This window comes from Tachypleus tridentatus, chromosome 12 (genome assembly GCF_004210375.1).
Source record: "Tachypleus tridentatus isolate NWPU-2018 chromosome 12, ASM421037v1, whole genome shotgun sequence".
NCBI classification, from domain to species: Eukaryota; Metazoa; Arthropoda; class Merostomata; order Xiphosura; family Limulidae; genus Tachypleus; species Tachypleus tridentatus.
In genome coordinates this window covers 98010698-98027497 of record NC_134836.1, presented here as the reverse complement: position 1 = coordinate 98027497, position 16800 = coordinate 98010698, and the positions used below count along the sequence as shown (strand labels likewise).

The 16800-nt window shown below is 33.4% G+C and overlaps 1 protein-coding gene across 1 annotated transcript in view; it reads left to right on the top strand.

Annotated features, from left to right (window-relative positions):
* Positions 1-16800, top strand: part of LOC143235702 (regulating synaptic membrane exocytosis protein 2-like) — a 138318-nt gene that overhangs the window by 40085 nt on the left and 81433 nt on the right. Inside the window, exons 3-4 of the mRNA XM_076473915.1 lie at positions 9364-10741; positions 16084-16361. Of these exons, the coding sequence (XP_076330030.1) occupies positions 9364-10741; positions 16084-16361 (1656 nt within the window). The remainder of the gene's footprint in view (positions 1-9363; positions 10742-16083; positions 16362-16800) is intronic.

The window sequence follows — 16800 nt, the reverse complement described above, 5'->3', positions numbered from 1 at the left end:
TTTAACTTCTCTCACTCTAAAACTGTTTGCATGCACTTTTGCTACCAACTGAGTATTCAACCTGATCCTGAACTCCATATTGGTGAAGCTGTGCTGCCCATGGTCTCTGAGACAATGTTCTTGGGGCTTATCTTTGAATGTGAGATGACCTTTATAGCACACATCAAGCAGCTACAGGTCAAATGTACAAGAGCACTGAACATCCTCTGTGTCCTCTCATCCAACACTTGGGTAGCTGATCAACGTTCTATGCTAAAGATATATTGTGCTCTTATTCGATTGTAACTCGATTGTGGATCACTGGTCTATGGCTCTGCCAGAACCTCAGCTTTAAAGATGCTGGACCCCATTCATCATCAAGGAATTCAGCTCTGCACTTGGGCTTTCTGCACTTCTCCAGTTTAGAGCTTGTACATAGTCTCATGAACCTTCTTTGCACCTCCGTCATTTGCAACTGTCTTTACTATATGCTTCGAAACTTCATTCCTTACCAAAGCATCCCACCTAGGGTTGTGTTTTCCATCCTTGGTGGGCCATGCTTTTTCAAACTAGAGGGTCTGCCATTGCTTCTTTGGCTTTCGTATCCAGGCGCAGTTAGATAAATTTGGTCTGTCTTTGGATAGCATTGCTGTATCCACTGATCAGCCCATCCCACCATGGCTTCTTACAGTCATCAATTGTGACCTATGTTTAAGTCATTTGAGAAAAGTAGACACTCCTGATTGGAAATGCTGTTTGTTATTTGCTGAACATCTTTTGAACTATCCTTCCATTCCTATTTATACAAATTGTTTGAAGTCAGGTGACTGCATGGGCTCTGCCATGGTTTGTTGTGGTTTGGTGGTGCACGCAGAATCCCCTCTACAGCTTCTGTGTTCACTGCTGAACTGTATGCCATAGAAGCTAAGCAGTACTCAAACTGCACTATTTATACTGACTCGCTTAATTTTCTACTGGCCCTGGAATCGCTTTGCATCAGTTTACACCCTGTTCTCGCTGATATTCAAAGTTGACTGGCCCATTTCTCTTTAACATCTACTTCTATCCAGTTTTTCTAGATACCGGGCCACGTTGGTATTTGTGGGAATGAGCTTGCCAACACTGCAGCTAAATCTATTTACTCTGGCACTATCACCACTGTGCCTGTTCCATACATGAACTATGGTCCTGTATTCAAGTCTCAGCTCTGTGCCAGCTGGCAGTTGACTTGGAGTAAGCAACACAAAAACAAGCTTTTCCACATAAAACCCTGTATTGGACTTTGGCCATCTTGCTTTCATAATGATCGGAAAGAGGAAGTTGTTCTAAGTAGACTACGCATTGGTCACAATTTTTTAACTCATCATTTTCTTTTATCTGGAACTGATGCACAAGTGTGTAATCTGTGTAACACTCAGGTCACAATAAGCCACATTTTATTTTTTTGCCATCATTATGACTCTCAACGATGGCACCATTTTAAACATGTTCTGTCCCAAGGTTTGTACATAACGCTAGACAGTGTTATTGGTGATGGTGACACTGTTCACCTTGGTAATGTTTTTAGTTTTTTAAAGGCCATCAATCTCTTTAGTGTCATTTAAGTTTTTTAATTTATACATCAGACCTTTTTACTGTGATTCCCTTTTAAGAATCAAAGCACATCTAGTTCGATTTGAAATTAGAAAATGGCTGTAACATTAAATAACTCAAAACCAAGACTGGAAATTCCAACTTCAGGTGACTAATGCTACTATTTGAACTACCCGTTAGTCATCCTTGTGAGTTATTAAAATTTTGCTACAAGTCTTTTGAAACTTTTATTACTTACTTTTTGACAATGGCCATAACATCAAATAAATCAGAACCAGGAATGGAAAGGCCAACTTCAGGTGACTGACGGTGGTTTTTGTACTTGCTTGTTAGTATTCCTGGCGAGTTATGATAATTACAATTATGCTACAGAAAGCCCTTTACAACTTGTATTACTGTAGATTTTCTCGTACTGCAGCAGACTAACTTTAAACATTGGTTTTATGCTCTTTATGTTGTTTTTTTAAACTTTGTGTTGTTTTACTAAATTTACTTTAATATTAACTTTTTACCAGATATTTGATGCTGATAAGCCTAGCTGCTTTGTGCCATCAAACACTAAATCAACCAACCAACCAATCATATCTTAAAGTAGTGGTACAGTATCATTACATAAGTATCATTATGTTATTCCTTTTATGTTAGCATGTTGAAATACCAACTCTAAAACATTTGAATACTTATTCATAAGGTACTACAAAATCGTACCCTAAAATGTCAATATGCAGTCTTGAATTATTAGAATATATGATTGGAGTCTTTTCTATTTGATGTCCACCAACAGATTAGTATTAAACAATACTGCTGAATTCACTAAATAAATATTGTACAATGTTTTATTATCAGTTATTTTATTTTATTACTGGTGTCATTTTCAAAAAAATATCTATTGTTCTAATTACTAGCATGAAATACCCACACTTTGCTGATGGGGTTCAAAGCCTCTTCATGATTCACATTACAATCTCCAACATACTGATCAACTTCTTTATTATCTCTGATTACTTCTGTAGCTATCACAAGAAGTGTCAGTGCCCTAACAAGAAACCATTAAAACATCTGCATTGGTGCCTGATTACGTTACAAGTTTGGTCCCACTAACTTGTGAGTGGGGATAGGAACCCAGTTTTAAACATTATTTTTTCTGGAACATCAAGGGAAGCCAAGGAACATACAATATGATGCCAGATTTGGATACAGTGATCCTAAAATCCTACACTTGGAATTGAGTGACCTTTCAGGGTGTTTCAAGCCCCTTTGTAGGAAGCTACAGCATACAGACTAGGATACTTACTGAGCCGCACCTGATAAGTTTAGTCCTGCTAGCTTCAGAATTGTTGGAGGAGTTATCTGACCATACATACATACAAAGCTACAAAATGAAATAATACAGTATTATCATTCTTGTTCCTATAGTATTAACAAACATGATCTTTAGTATTTAGCTTCTGGTATGCAAAACACACCACAGAACTGAAAATATTCAATCAAAGAAACAAATTCAACAGAATGTCTTTGCTAACCAACTGATTAACCTAATAGAGTACAATGAATGTACACATTCACTTAATAACTTTTCTGAATTCTTATTCACTACTCAGATGAACTCATCTAACTGATGGCTCATATTTACACAGTTGTATCCAAGTATAACTATTAGACGATATTACCTAGTTGACAGAGACCATTTTTATTGTGAACTTTCTAGATATTCTAAGGCTACTCTTATGAACATACTTCAGCTTAACATCACACGACTTTTAACTGATACCTGCATTTAAATTAGTGAAAAATAGCTAATGACAATTTTAATTAAGTTAGGTGGTGTTGAAATAGAGTCATCCTTTGTTTAAATAAAGAACGAGTTGTGGTGATGAAATTACCTTTCGTTCAAATAATGTACAAACTGTGAGAGATGAAGTTACCTTGCAACATAGAAAATTACAAATTGTGAGGATAAAGTTGTTTTGCATTCTACTGAAATAAATTGAGAAGTAATCATAAAATTTTTAATTAATAAATAAATAAAGAAAATGCTTTGTAGGGAAGAAAACCTGGAGAAAAATGCAAGATATCCAATGTTAGAATAAATAGCTGTGAAAGCTGGCAAAGTAAGAAGCATAAAAATGCGGAAAGCAACCTAACAACATTTTTCTAGGTTGGATAATTTTTTTAACTTGAAACAATTAGGCATAAAGCAAATAAGACAACTGAAATAAGGGTATAATAAAAAAAATCTAAATTAAATATAAATGGTCTGTTTATAAAATACACTGAACCTCACATCCATAAATCTCTGTTTAAACTATTAAGGGAACTAAGTGTATCTAAAGCAGAGGTTCTCAAACTCCTTTCACTGACAACACCCTAACTCTCCTATTTTAGTTTTTGTGACACCCTCGCTATTACATGCAACTTTTTTTTCAGATTTTTTATGGCCTTTATTATTCTTCATTTGGTTAAACATTCTTATGAACTTGATGAAACACACAAGTCTGTCATCACACAGTTTGGAAACCACTGGTCTAAATATGCTCCTTAGCTAAATTTTTCATAAAATATCTTTTACAAATATATATGCAAAATGCTCAGCTTTCAGTGTTATTAAACTCAGATTAAAAGTGAAAACACTATTAAACAGAATAATAAATCCTATATTAATATGAATTTTAAATACAAATCTGAATAAAATAAAATTATCAGTTATTTAATGTTAATCTATAAAGTTTTTTCATGTGTAATAAATAGTTATAAATAATTTGTATTGGATCTCCAACTTACAACTTTAGTTAATAACTGAAACTTTAGTAATAAAATAACTTAGCTTGTCAGTGTACAAATAGTGATTTCTCAAACTCTCATTATAACCATATTATTCATGGTAGCTTAGAAATTATACAATATTATACTTTATAAATGATTCTTTATAAAGTATCTAAATATCAGATTGTTTATTAAAGTGTTGTAAAAAAGTGACTTTATACAGTAAGAATAAAACTCAGATGTATTTAGCTAATTAAACTAAATTATACTACAGGTTGCAATTTATCAAAATACTTAATCGAGTAAAGTTGTTTAGTACACAGACTGGCAAACATTCTTAGAGAGCACTGCTATGTTTTAACCTTGATTCGAGTTATCCTCAAATGTGTGAAAAATAAATAGTGTGCAACCACATAAATACAAAAAAAACATTAGTCATGTGACTGTTAAATATAGATACATGTAAAAAGATCGTGCCATTTACATATTTCCTGATTTTTTCAACTTCTCACTCTTATTTAAGTTACAGATGCACTTCCACAGCTTCTCCAAAGATTTCTGTTTCAAGAGTAAATAAAACCAAAATTAGGAATGAGAGACATTATAATTTCTTGCTTTTCAAGTTTGTGTGTCATGTTGTATTGTAGCCTGCATAATGTATATTTTATTTTCTCTCATAATTCATGGTATATGCACATTTACTGACATCAGGGTTGAACAAACTACAACATTTTGCATTCCTTATGTGACAACACATTACTGTAAAGTAGTACAAGTGGTTAAAACAGACAACTCCTCGAGGTGGCCTTTGGTCCCCTTTCTGGAAATAATTATTTTTATTTCATTATTTCTGCATTTCTCTAATATTTCTAACCATCATCTTATTCAATTGAGCCAAAATAACTTGTTTCCTACTGGATGACATGACCACCATAATTTATATGTTCAGCTAGTGCAGAGTTTTCACTTTTGTTTTTAACATTTCTCTTATGTTAATTTATTCTAAATTTTAATTTTTTTATATTTTTACCAATACATATACACACCCACATTCACATTCAACTACATATATATATATATATATATATATATATACACACATTTTCTACATTAGAAAAACAAATTGACTAATATTATTCAATGGTCTATATATGGGAATGAAATTTTTGTTTTCTTTTTAAATTATGCAAAATGTGACATGACAAACCTGGAGCATTTGGTAGAAACAACATATTGTTTTTATCTATTTTAGCAAATGTTGATTGTAGTTTACTTTTTTGACTATCTTTTGTGATTCTATTAAATTTTCTCACATCTGTGTCAATGGCAAGAAACCTCTATCTACTGCTACACATTTGATTAACAACAGTTCATTTCTAGGTCTTCTGGATTAGAACATAACTTTAAAGATCTATAAACATAAGAATAAAAAAAAACTGATATTTTTTCTGACTTTATATGACATGATTCCTGGTGTAGTTGCATGATAACAGAAAAAAAGTTTATGATAGACAGTTGTTTCTAACTTGTTTTTGTTTTTCTTAATCAGTACATCCAAAACATTAATGTGTTATTTCTTCAGCTTCATAAGAAAATTGACTAGTGAATTCAAGACTATTTAAATAAGTATTAAAAATAGCAAGTTTTCTTTGCCATGCTGCCACACCAAGAAACTATATAAACATATCAAACCCATATTTGTGGTTTAACCCTTTCGGCGAGGTTGGCGACCACAGTTGACTTGAAGGCTCAGCTCGGCAGGTGACCTTCCTTTATTCCTGTTACTCGTATGTATTAAATTTAACATATATAGTATTGAGTACAATCACTGAATATTTTAGGGACTTTTGTTGAGTTATTGCTGAGATATTAGTCTTTTTGTACTAATACTGTAATTAGTTTAAGTATCAAACATATATATTCAGTGCCATACCAAACATTAAAAAGTTGTTATTCAGTGCCGAAAGGGTTAAGTTTAATATTCTGTAAAGCATCAGTTTCAAGGCTATCCATGTAAAGATCACACAACAATAATGGAGAACCCATAGCTGGACATTTGAACAGTTTGCAGATCTTATTATTAAACTGAATTCTTTGCACATGATTTTTGCTAAATTTATCATATCTAAAATTTCAATGACTGGAACATTTTTCACTCATGATTTTGTCTTCAGCATAATTAATAGCTTCATCAATTGGTGTTTTTGTGACCAGTGATACATTATCAAAAGACACAACTATATCAACATTATCAAGATTTATCGTACTTGTTTGTTCAACAAATTCTATAGAATTTTTTTAATGGTTAAGTTGGTTGTTTGGTTTGATGTTTTATGACACAAAGCAGCTAGGCTACCTGAGCCAAACATCTGGTAAAAAGTTAAAATTAAAGTAAATATAGTAATATTCATAAAAGGAAATTAAGATAAAACAAAGTTTAAAAAACTATTCAGAACCAAATATCTTTTCTATTGAGGAATTCCTTATACAGGCTCTAACTTTTTTTTAATTAACTTGTGAAGCTTATTAAAAAGGTTGACCTCTTTTGTCACCTCTACAAATTACAATATACAAATTATATAACAACTTTAAATCCTGTACATTTTTAGTTTTATTCAAATCAACTTTAAAATTACTTACTAATTCTTTACACTGAGCTTCAATGACATCAGTTTTGTTAATGTACTTAATTTTTCTCAAATCTGTTTACACTTTTGTAGTAAACTGTTCTGTTTAGAAATGTTTGAGTTCACAAGCAAATCTCATCCCCTTGTTAAGCACATCCCTTTGTTTATCAGTTAACACAATACTTGATTTGTTAATTATTTTTCTATTTCTTATTAAGTTACCTAAAGATGAAGGAGCTAAAAAAATCACTAAGTATGTGGAATGGCATGATCTGTTTTAAGTATTTATATGGTTTCACAGTATTTGTGTTTCACACTCCTAATGATGAAGTTTCTTTAGAAGTTAAGCATAAAGCTACACAAGGGGCTATCTGTGTTCTGCCCACCATATGCATCAAAACCAGGTTTCTAGTGTTTTATATCTTCAGACTTGATGCTGTACTAATGGGAGGCAAGAATGAAGTAATTTCACATCGACACATGCAACTTGCCCTTGACAGCCATTGATTAGTTTTAGAATAATGATTTTTAGTTGTGTACTAAACAATGTTGATTGTTTGAGTATTTTAATATATTTTTAATTACTTACACAAGCTCCTTGAACATTTACTTTCTAATATTATACCACAGGTTATCCACTTATGTTTTACCTATGGTGGAAGTGCTCTATTTTAAATCAAAGTTGAACAGACATTAACAAAATATCTGTTAAGAGAGTTGCTTACACATATATTTTTCCCTTTGGTTATGTTTGACCTAGTGGTTAGCATGCTAGGGCTCTGAATGTGAGGGTTAATAGTTGACATCCCACTGCAGCAGAAATGAGATCTATACTTTGAAGCTCTGGTGTGCCATACATTAACCCTTTTCAAGCTTTACAAGTACAATTTATAATTGTACATTTACTTATGTTACAGAACTTGTGATAAACCAAAACAGTTTCTTATTAATTAAAACTTTTCAGTTATAAAAGTTAATCATATTGGCTTTTACTGTATGATTTATTAACATATTTTGAAATATATAATAGCAGATAATAAAATGTTACTGTAAAAATGTTTTTTCATAGGTAAAATAAATTATTTTCATTTTGTGTTATAGTGTGAAGGTAACACTGCTCAGCTAATGCAGGCATGTTAAATAAATTGTGATTACATAAAACCCATGTGTATATCTGAGCAGCAGGTTGCTGAGGTAGATTGATTGCTTGTAATTAAACTACACAGTAGGCTATCTGTATTTTGCTCACCACGAGATTCAAAACCCAGTTTCTAACATTGGAACTCAACACACATACTGATATACCACTGGGGAGCACTAAAATAGAAGGCGATATAATATACCATGTTGTTGAAATTTGTAGAGCAAATTATAATTGTCTATCATCGAATAGTACTAGGAGTGTTTACAAACCTTGGGCCAGATGTTTGATTATGTTTTCCTCACAGATATCTATCCATTCTGGGGCTGACATGCCAATTTCAGAAAACCAGTTTCGCTTATGAACTCTAGTGATCTTCGATTAGATTACACTGCACAACAATTTTTTTGAAAATTTTTGCTTTCTGAAAAGTTTTTGCTGATTGTGACAGGTGCCTGGTGGGTATGCACAAATATAGTTTTGGTTTTGCTTCATCACATAGGAACTCTGAGAAGTAGACAGTTAACTGTTTACTGAAATAACGTATTTAATTGCATTTATATATCTAATATGCTATTAAGTTCAACATAATTAAAAGTGTTTTGCTCCTGAATTTCATTTGTATTCAATGTCCAGTGCATCACAATGCAGTGTCCAACAGTAGTCAGCAAGCACTGACGGATTCTAGTTGCCCTGATATCATTTTTCCATTGTAGCAATGCCCTGGTGAAACTGAAGATTTCGATGAAACGGTACGTGATGGACAAATTTGGATGTGATTTTCGTGATCAGCAGCCAAAAATCTATAAGGAACATCCAACAGTGTTCAAGAAGCAAAAAATTTGTTGTGCAGTGTTATTAAATTATCTTCTTGTATTTAAACTTTTCTGTTTTTTACAAGCAACTAACTTTCTAGTACTAGCCACATATAGTGAATGGTGATTGTAGATGTTGATTAATGCATGCTTAAGCTTCCATATTGCTCTTAATTTCCATGCATACCTTAAGTTTTGCATATCAGTTAAATCTGATAAATGGTGATCTCTGCCATTGAGTGGTTCCTACTTTTTTAGATATTCTTAGCAATTTATATACGTTTATACACACACGTTTCTTATACCTTCAAGACATTATAGCATAATTTTGTTTCATCACAAGTCGTTAAAGTGTGATAGTACGCTACCATTAAACAATATAATAAAACTTCGTATTTTTCTACGTACAAATAAGTTATTTAAATTTTTTTTTTGTTTGTTTCAGGTTATTTGGGTGTGCATTCTGTGCAGAAAGAAACAAGAGCTCTTGATTAAGACAGGAACTTGGATGCATGGAAACTTGGGGAGTAAAGAGGGGAGCTTAGATCAGGGGTCAGGAGAGGAATCCACGCCAATAAAATCAGAACTAACTCCTTCGTCCGATAGACGTATGAGGCTAGAGCGAGGTCATAGTTCTGAAAAGGAAAACATCCTTCAACCTATATTAACTCATCCTGGTGGTGGGCAGTCTCTTCCTAGTAGCCGTCGAGGGTCACTACAGCGTATGGGCAGTTCTCAGGGTAGAGATTTAAAACGGCAGTTCTCCCAGGAGGGTCGTCCTTCCTCTGAATATTCTTATAAAGTGGCGGACAAACCTTCTTTAGAGAGAGGACGAGGAGGTTCAGACAAAAGTCCCTCACAGGGAGAATCCCGAAAAAGGAGATCATTTCACGAAGATGATTCCAGACACCATCGAGAGGGAAGTGATAGAGGACGCCACTTGCATAAAGAAGGTGCTCGTTCGAGAGAGCACTCTCCAGAGCCACCTACAAGACAAGAACGTGAACGTGGAGAACAAGATTTCGAAAGTGAAAGAACAAGAGAAAGATCTCGTGAAAGAACGAGAGAGATCTCAAGTGAGAGGAAAAGAGAAGAAAGAAAGGGAAGCCGAGAACTTAGGAGGGACGAACAAATAACTCGAGATGATATCCGTTTGAGGGAAATTTCTAGAGATCAGAACATTGAAAGAGGTCAAGACGATCGAATCCGCGTGCGTGAGCCGTCGGCTGAAAGGTCACGCTCTTACGATGAACGAAGACCTTCACGTGAACGACGCTCGTTCGAAGAGCGAAGGCCTTCACGTGAAAATGTTAATCAAAATTATGAGCGTGAGCCTCAAGAGAGGCACCGTGATCATGAGCATCGTTCTCGGAGAGATATGAGTGGCGTGCGACACGTTCACCCTGATGACAAACGTGATTCCTCGTACAGACAAAAGCTTCCGAGTAGTTCCGAACGGGAGCATTATGTTGTGAAGCCTGTCGTGCGCCCTAGTGATCTCGAAAGTCGGGCTCGGCCCGAATATATAATCAGGAGAAATCACCTAGATCCTAGTTCGGCTTCAGTAGCAACGACTGATTCTAGGGGGCGCTCTAATAATAATAATAATCGACGTAAAATTGAATCAGTCGTTCGCAATGACTCCTTGAGTTCTGACCAATCAGAATGCGTCAGGCCACCTCCACCTAAACCTCACAAACACAAACGTGGTAAGAAACAACGACAAAGATCACTTAGCAGCTCTGATGACGAGATTAGGTCGACACCAGAGTACTCTAGTTGTGAAGAGCAAGACATAGAAAGTGAGAGTGTCAGTGAAAAGGGTAAAGTTTTTCTTTTTCGACCAGCCTTCACATATTTGAAATAATGATGTGTGATCTCACATTTTTAAATGAGAATGGTTCAAAGTATAATATTCGTAATTAATATTATATTTCCATTCACGATAATGTTAAACAAGCTTTGCCAGCAAAGTTTAAGCTTTATTTTTCAAATTTTGAATAATTAACAGAAATGTTTTGATGTTTTCACTAAGTTTAATGTATTTTTGATAGATTGTTTGGGCAGAGTATTCCTGAAGTTTAATATACGTATACATATGCTACGTTTTTTCTATAAGGGACTCATTCTTTAGATCTCATGATGCTTTAAGAAAAGAAAACAGTATTTTGGGATATATAATATATATTTACTCATAATCTACAGCATACATTTTCTCGTGAATTCTGACTTACTTGCGTGTAACACACATATAAAAAGTTTTTTAAAGAGGTGATAAACATTAATTCCTTGTGATTTCATTGCTTATAATCATCTAACTAACAACCGACTCATACATACATTACACATTTTTTTAACACCCACATATTTCATAGAAACTAATGTTGGTGGTTTTCTAAACGCAGACAGACGTGTATGTTCAAATATTATTTATGATAAGTATTAGGGATCAAAACAATATAAACTTGTTAAATTTCTCTCTGAGAGACAAAATAACTACTGAAGAAATACTAACGAGATTGGTAGTAGCAGAGGTCTTTGATAGTCAGCGCTGTATGTGGGATAAAATCGTATCTTTCTTCAGTGTCTGTGATCTGCAACAGATAAGATCGCGTGGTGAAGAGTCACTGGCTGTGTGTGCTTTGTCACATATATTCTCCCCTTTTCTATAAATCAGTTTCTGCCACATCAAATGGGCATTGAACGAAAAAAGAAAAGAAAAATTAGAACATACCTGTGAGTAGCAAATCTATGACGTCATCGTTTTCGTTTTAATCTTGCTATTACTAAATAAATAATGGATATTTCTTAACGGCCTGTAACTGTTAATGCATTGTGGTTACTAAAAAGTGTTTCACCAACTGATAGTGATGAGTAATAGCCCTATTAACGTTTATTTTCTGTAAAATGTGATATATCAGTAATGCGGTATTCCATCCTCTGTAGCGTAGTTGCTAACTGATTCAACAAAGCAATATATATATATTTTTTTTAATATGAAATAATTAAAATGGGAATTATCCCCAAATTGGGTTAGCGGTTCGTACGTCTGAGGACTAAAAACTGGGTTGATTTTGTAATGGGCGTAGCAGAGAGAGCCAGTTTTGTGGGTAACAACAAAATTAAATTGGAGAATTATCATCTTGTAAATGTTGTAGAAGTGTGACCTTCACATTTATAAATAATATACAGGGTAGCCCGTAAGTCCCTACCCATCCATATATCTTATGTATCCAGTGTATCTGTGTGGTGTCCCTCATTCTCGCTGCATAATATTATGCGACGCCATGTTCTGTGAGACATTTTCCTCAACACAGCAGGGGTTATTGTTCAAATGCCGCGGTAACAGCTGCCTTCAACTCATCATTAGTATTATTGAATATAACATAATAACATATGGATGGGTAGGGACATACAGGCCACTCTGTAATTTGTCATTGTTACAAGCATTGCTGGTAAAACACGTGCTTACAAAATGTTACTAACTTATTAACTTTATATAAAAATAATTACAAATAATCTAGAAATTAGTCATACATTTTATTGCTTTTTTAAAGTTTTTTTATAACACTTCTACTATTCTGACAACAGAACATTATTATGAATATTTTTTGTTCCTACCGTGTAGAACATTGGAGTTTGTCTTCCTTAAGAGGTTTTATGTTTTTAAGTATAAAGGGAGACTTACTGTAGCATGTGTACCTACTGTTAAAGTTAAGACTATTTTAGTATTTTTCCACAGGAAAGATCCTGGGAGGTAGAAACCCTTGTCTTGCTTTTCTACGCTTTTGAATCTAAAACAGACCACTTACCAGCTTGATAAAACCTTCAGCGGGCTTTAGCCTTTAAAAATAAGTAGTGTAGTTAATAGTGGGAGTAGAAAGGAACAAAAAATTCAAAGAACGGCGTTCTTGAAATGTGCTATGATCCCTTGGGTTCCTGTAATATATTGCAACTGGAAAATCAAGCAGTGTGCCATTGCTTTCTTAAAGGAAATGCCAGTTAGTACAACGTATAAAAATGTGTTATTTTAGCTATGGACTTTTTGCCTCTAGAGCTAGTTAAAAGCTTTAGGTTCTTAATTACTTAATAATGAATTGATTGATAAATCAATTACCTTTCCGATGAGTTTTTATATTAATCTTCCAACTTTCAAAACATTTAATACTAATAGGCTTTACTTCCCACACTTTAGTAATAGAGAAAAATGATACAAATTTAAACAACAACATATTTTCACTGCAGTATAATACTATTATTTTAATTCATCCCAGTTGTTTATTTTCTTGTATCACTTCGCATAACTTTAAAACCGCATGCAAAGGTCTTGTGATAATAAAGTTTGACCGATGTGTACTGTTGTAGTGCAAAATCAGAAATTCAGCTTGCCTTTTAAACAACAACAAGATTTGATCTAGGTAAGTTTCTATAATGTAACTGTGTATGTAATTTTTTTGAAGATCCTTAGTGTCATCTGCGTCGCCTCATACCAACAGTTCCATCCAGTGGTGAATTGTCTAACATTGTTAATGCTGCAGTTGTTACAAACCCTAATCAGGATGCTTTGCTGTTGTTCTAAGGAGATCTCAGAGAAGTATATGAATAAAAAATTAATTCTGTGATAAGTAACTTATTTCTATACTATTTATGGATTTGTTTGTTTATTCTTTAATAACTAGGAGAAACAGAAGTACTGAGTCAAACATGGAAGCGAGAAGAAATACTAGATGCCAAAATAAAAAACTTTTTAGCGGTGAGGCTTTCATAAAGCAAAGTCTAATTCTTTATCTATCCCCCTGGTGTGTGTTTTTTATTTTCAAGGGCTCGCCCCAAATTTATTCAATTTTATGCACCCAATCTCTTGTTCTAGCACTAACAGAACGTTATTTTTTTTGGAGTTTTCACAATTACTTTGTGAGCATGCGTGGATGTCCTCTAACTGCTATTGCTTTCCACTTAACTCGGCTTCTTGATTAGCTGTTCTGAACATGGCTTCGTTATGTGTTTATGTTTGCGACGAAACAAAGCCGTTATTTGTCATTGTTCTTGCTTTAAGACTTCTGTTAGGAAATTGTTTACAAAATTTAAAGAACATTGAAATAATGTGATTTATGATAAATTAATGTGTTAAACCTATAAAAAATATCAAACTACCTGATATTTCCTTTTCAATGTATAGGGGAAGAAACCTGTTTTTTCTCAACATTTGATTTTACGAAAGAAAATATTCGGCAAATATCACTTTACACACGCAAACTTAATGGGCACAATGTGTAAGGAATATAATTTTCTCTTTATTTAATTAATTTTGTGATACCACAGAATTTCAAGCTACTGTCATTTATAATTAATTAACCCAAATAGTAACGAATTAGGTACTATCTCATTTACAGACAGGTATTAAATGTTTCATAGAACTTTTCATTCAAAATTAATTTCCCATTTGGTGTATCTAGAGTTCCATCCTTTAATCTATGACGTTTAACAAAGCGTAAGTAACAAGCGCACACATTTGTCTGTTGTTGTTTCTTTTTTTTATTTGATAGAAATATAACAGTGTTTCTTTACCGAATTTAGATCTTTGGAAAACGGTAGGATCTATAAAAAATATTGTAATTAATTAGTCTAAAGTAAATAACACACTGGTATAGGAATATTACTTAAGCCTATTTCAAGGCCTCTCGTTCCTCTCCTGTCACAAATGTATTTTTAAGTTTTTTTCGGTTAAAGAGTAAAATAAAATACGAGATACATAATAAAAAAACTCAGTATATGCTGGGTGAAAGCTGCATATTAATTCATAATTCATATAGCTATTTTGTGTTGGCTAACACTTCATTTTCAAGTAAAACTTCTATTACGATATTTAACTAACCAATGCTATTGGTATTAAGTACCACAATAATTAAACAAGAAGGTAAAATAAAGAGCTGTCAAATACGCATATTCCCCGCTTACATTATAATATATAAATTAATGCAAGTTTCTGTAGCGAGATTTGCGTAGTGACAAGTATACTTATGCTAGAAGTTAATTAGGACTTATAAATGTTTAGGAATTTTTTGTTTATTTCTTTCTTTTTCTAAATTTTATGATTTGAATTTTTTTCTGGCTTTCCGATACTACACGTTTCTGTCTTTTTAGAGTGTATCTTATCTGTTTTTACTTAGTTCTAAACATTTCATTCTTTTTTCTCTTAAGACTTTGCCTTTTCTATTCCTTTATATTTTGTGGTCTCTTTCTGTCTCGCTTTTCATACCGTCTATCTGTATTCCATTTTCTCTGTCTTTCACGAATCATACCTTTTTGCTTCAGATTTTTATATGTTTCTTTTTTGAAACTTTATCTCCTTGTTTCAAAGTGTAGGATTTTCTTTTCCTACGTATTTTATCCCATCTTTCTCTGTGTTTGTGTGTCAGAGTTTTAGCCCTTGGTTTAGGCGTACTCTTCATCTCTATGCCAAAACTATTTTTGCTAGATTTTTGTTTCTATGATCCCTATCTTTCTTTCCATTTTAAATTCTCCTGTGTTTACCTTCTCTTTGTTTCTACATTTCTTTATTGTATCGACAAGTTGTACTATCGCTGTCCCTCACCAATGCAGATTTCTCTATAGTTTATGACTTTTTTAGTTTTACTGCTATGTAAAATTAATCTGGATATTTCTAACGTTTTAGTAATGAGCTGACCCTCAACTCAGTTACATAAAACCTATCGGCAACGAACTCTGTTTAAAGAACAGGTAATATTTGTCTTCTATTTTTAATTCAAACTCTGTGCTTACTGCTTAATAGATAAGGACATGAATCCAAAGAATTTAGTCGGGAGAAAATTGAAGCTTCGGTCGTTGATAACTGCAGATATTATGTTTCAAGTTTGACATAATTTTGGTAGCATGCAAAACATTATATATAAATAATGTGTGTGTTTGTGTATACATCCTATACATAAAATTCTGACTGATAACCACACGCACCTACATAAACCTGCAGGTGCACTTAGTTTCATTATACATTAGACAACTCACGGGAAAGTAATAGCCGATTAAAACGTGTAGGTGATGCATCACTGTAGTTGAAAGCAAGACACAATTCACAAAATATTCAAGTAGACAAATATAATTGATTAGAAATGTTTAGATTTTGACCCTCCAAATTTTATGACAGGGGAGCATGCACACTTCCGTTTCAAATCACACTGTTGTGATCTCAACTCGGCACTAAAGAAGAGCTGTAAACTACAAAGAGATCCTGATTGCTACTATGACAACCAAGATATAAGGAGTCGTTTCGATAGTCGAATCCACAAGAAAACTGTCCGCTTCAATCGGGAGAGCGCCCCCTGCTGCCAACACTCCGACGAATTTTGGGATGAACAAGAAACTAAAGACTCTGGGATAGACACAAGTAGCAGTGCTACGCTAAATGAAGAAAACAGTCGTAAGGTATAAGTTTTCACTTCGGAATATCCCCCTTAGTTTTCACACAGTAAACCCTTCTAATTAGTTTGTCAACCTTTCAGTGAGTTAATTAATGTATTATAAATTTTATTTGAAGATACAGTGAAGTAGAATAGCTAGAACGCACACACACAAAAATAATAACAACAAAACATACTTGACTATCGCGGCTTAAATAAGTTTGATAATTAAAAATAAACGATATCTGTAACAGTGGAACTTTTTTTTTTTCAAACTGTTAAGATGCGTATTAGATTGATATTTTAGTACGTATATTATAGATACATTAGATCGAAAAACCAAAGAAAACATTTCAGTTGCCTCCTTTCTGCGAAGTTACAAGATTATTTCAACGCTTAACGTTTCATGTATTATTCTCCACAGTCTACAATACTAATGCAATTTATTTGTTAAGGGAACTCGA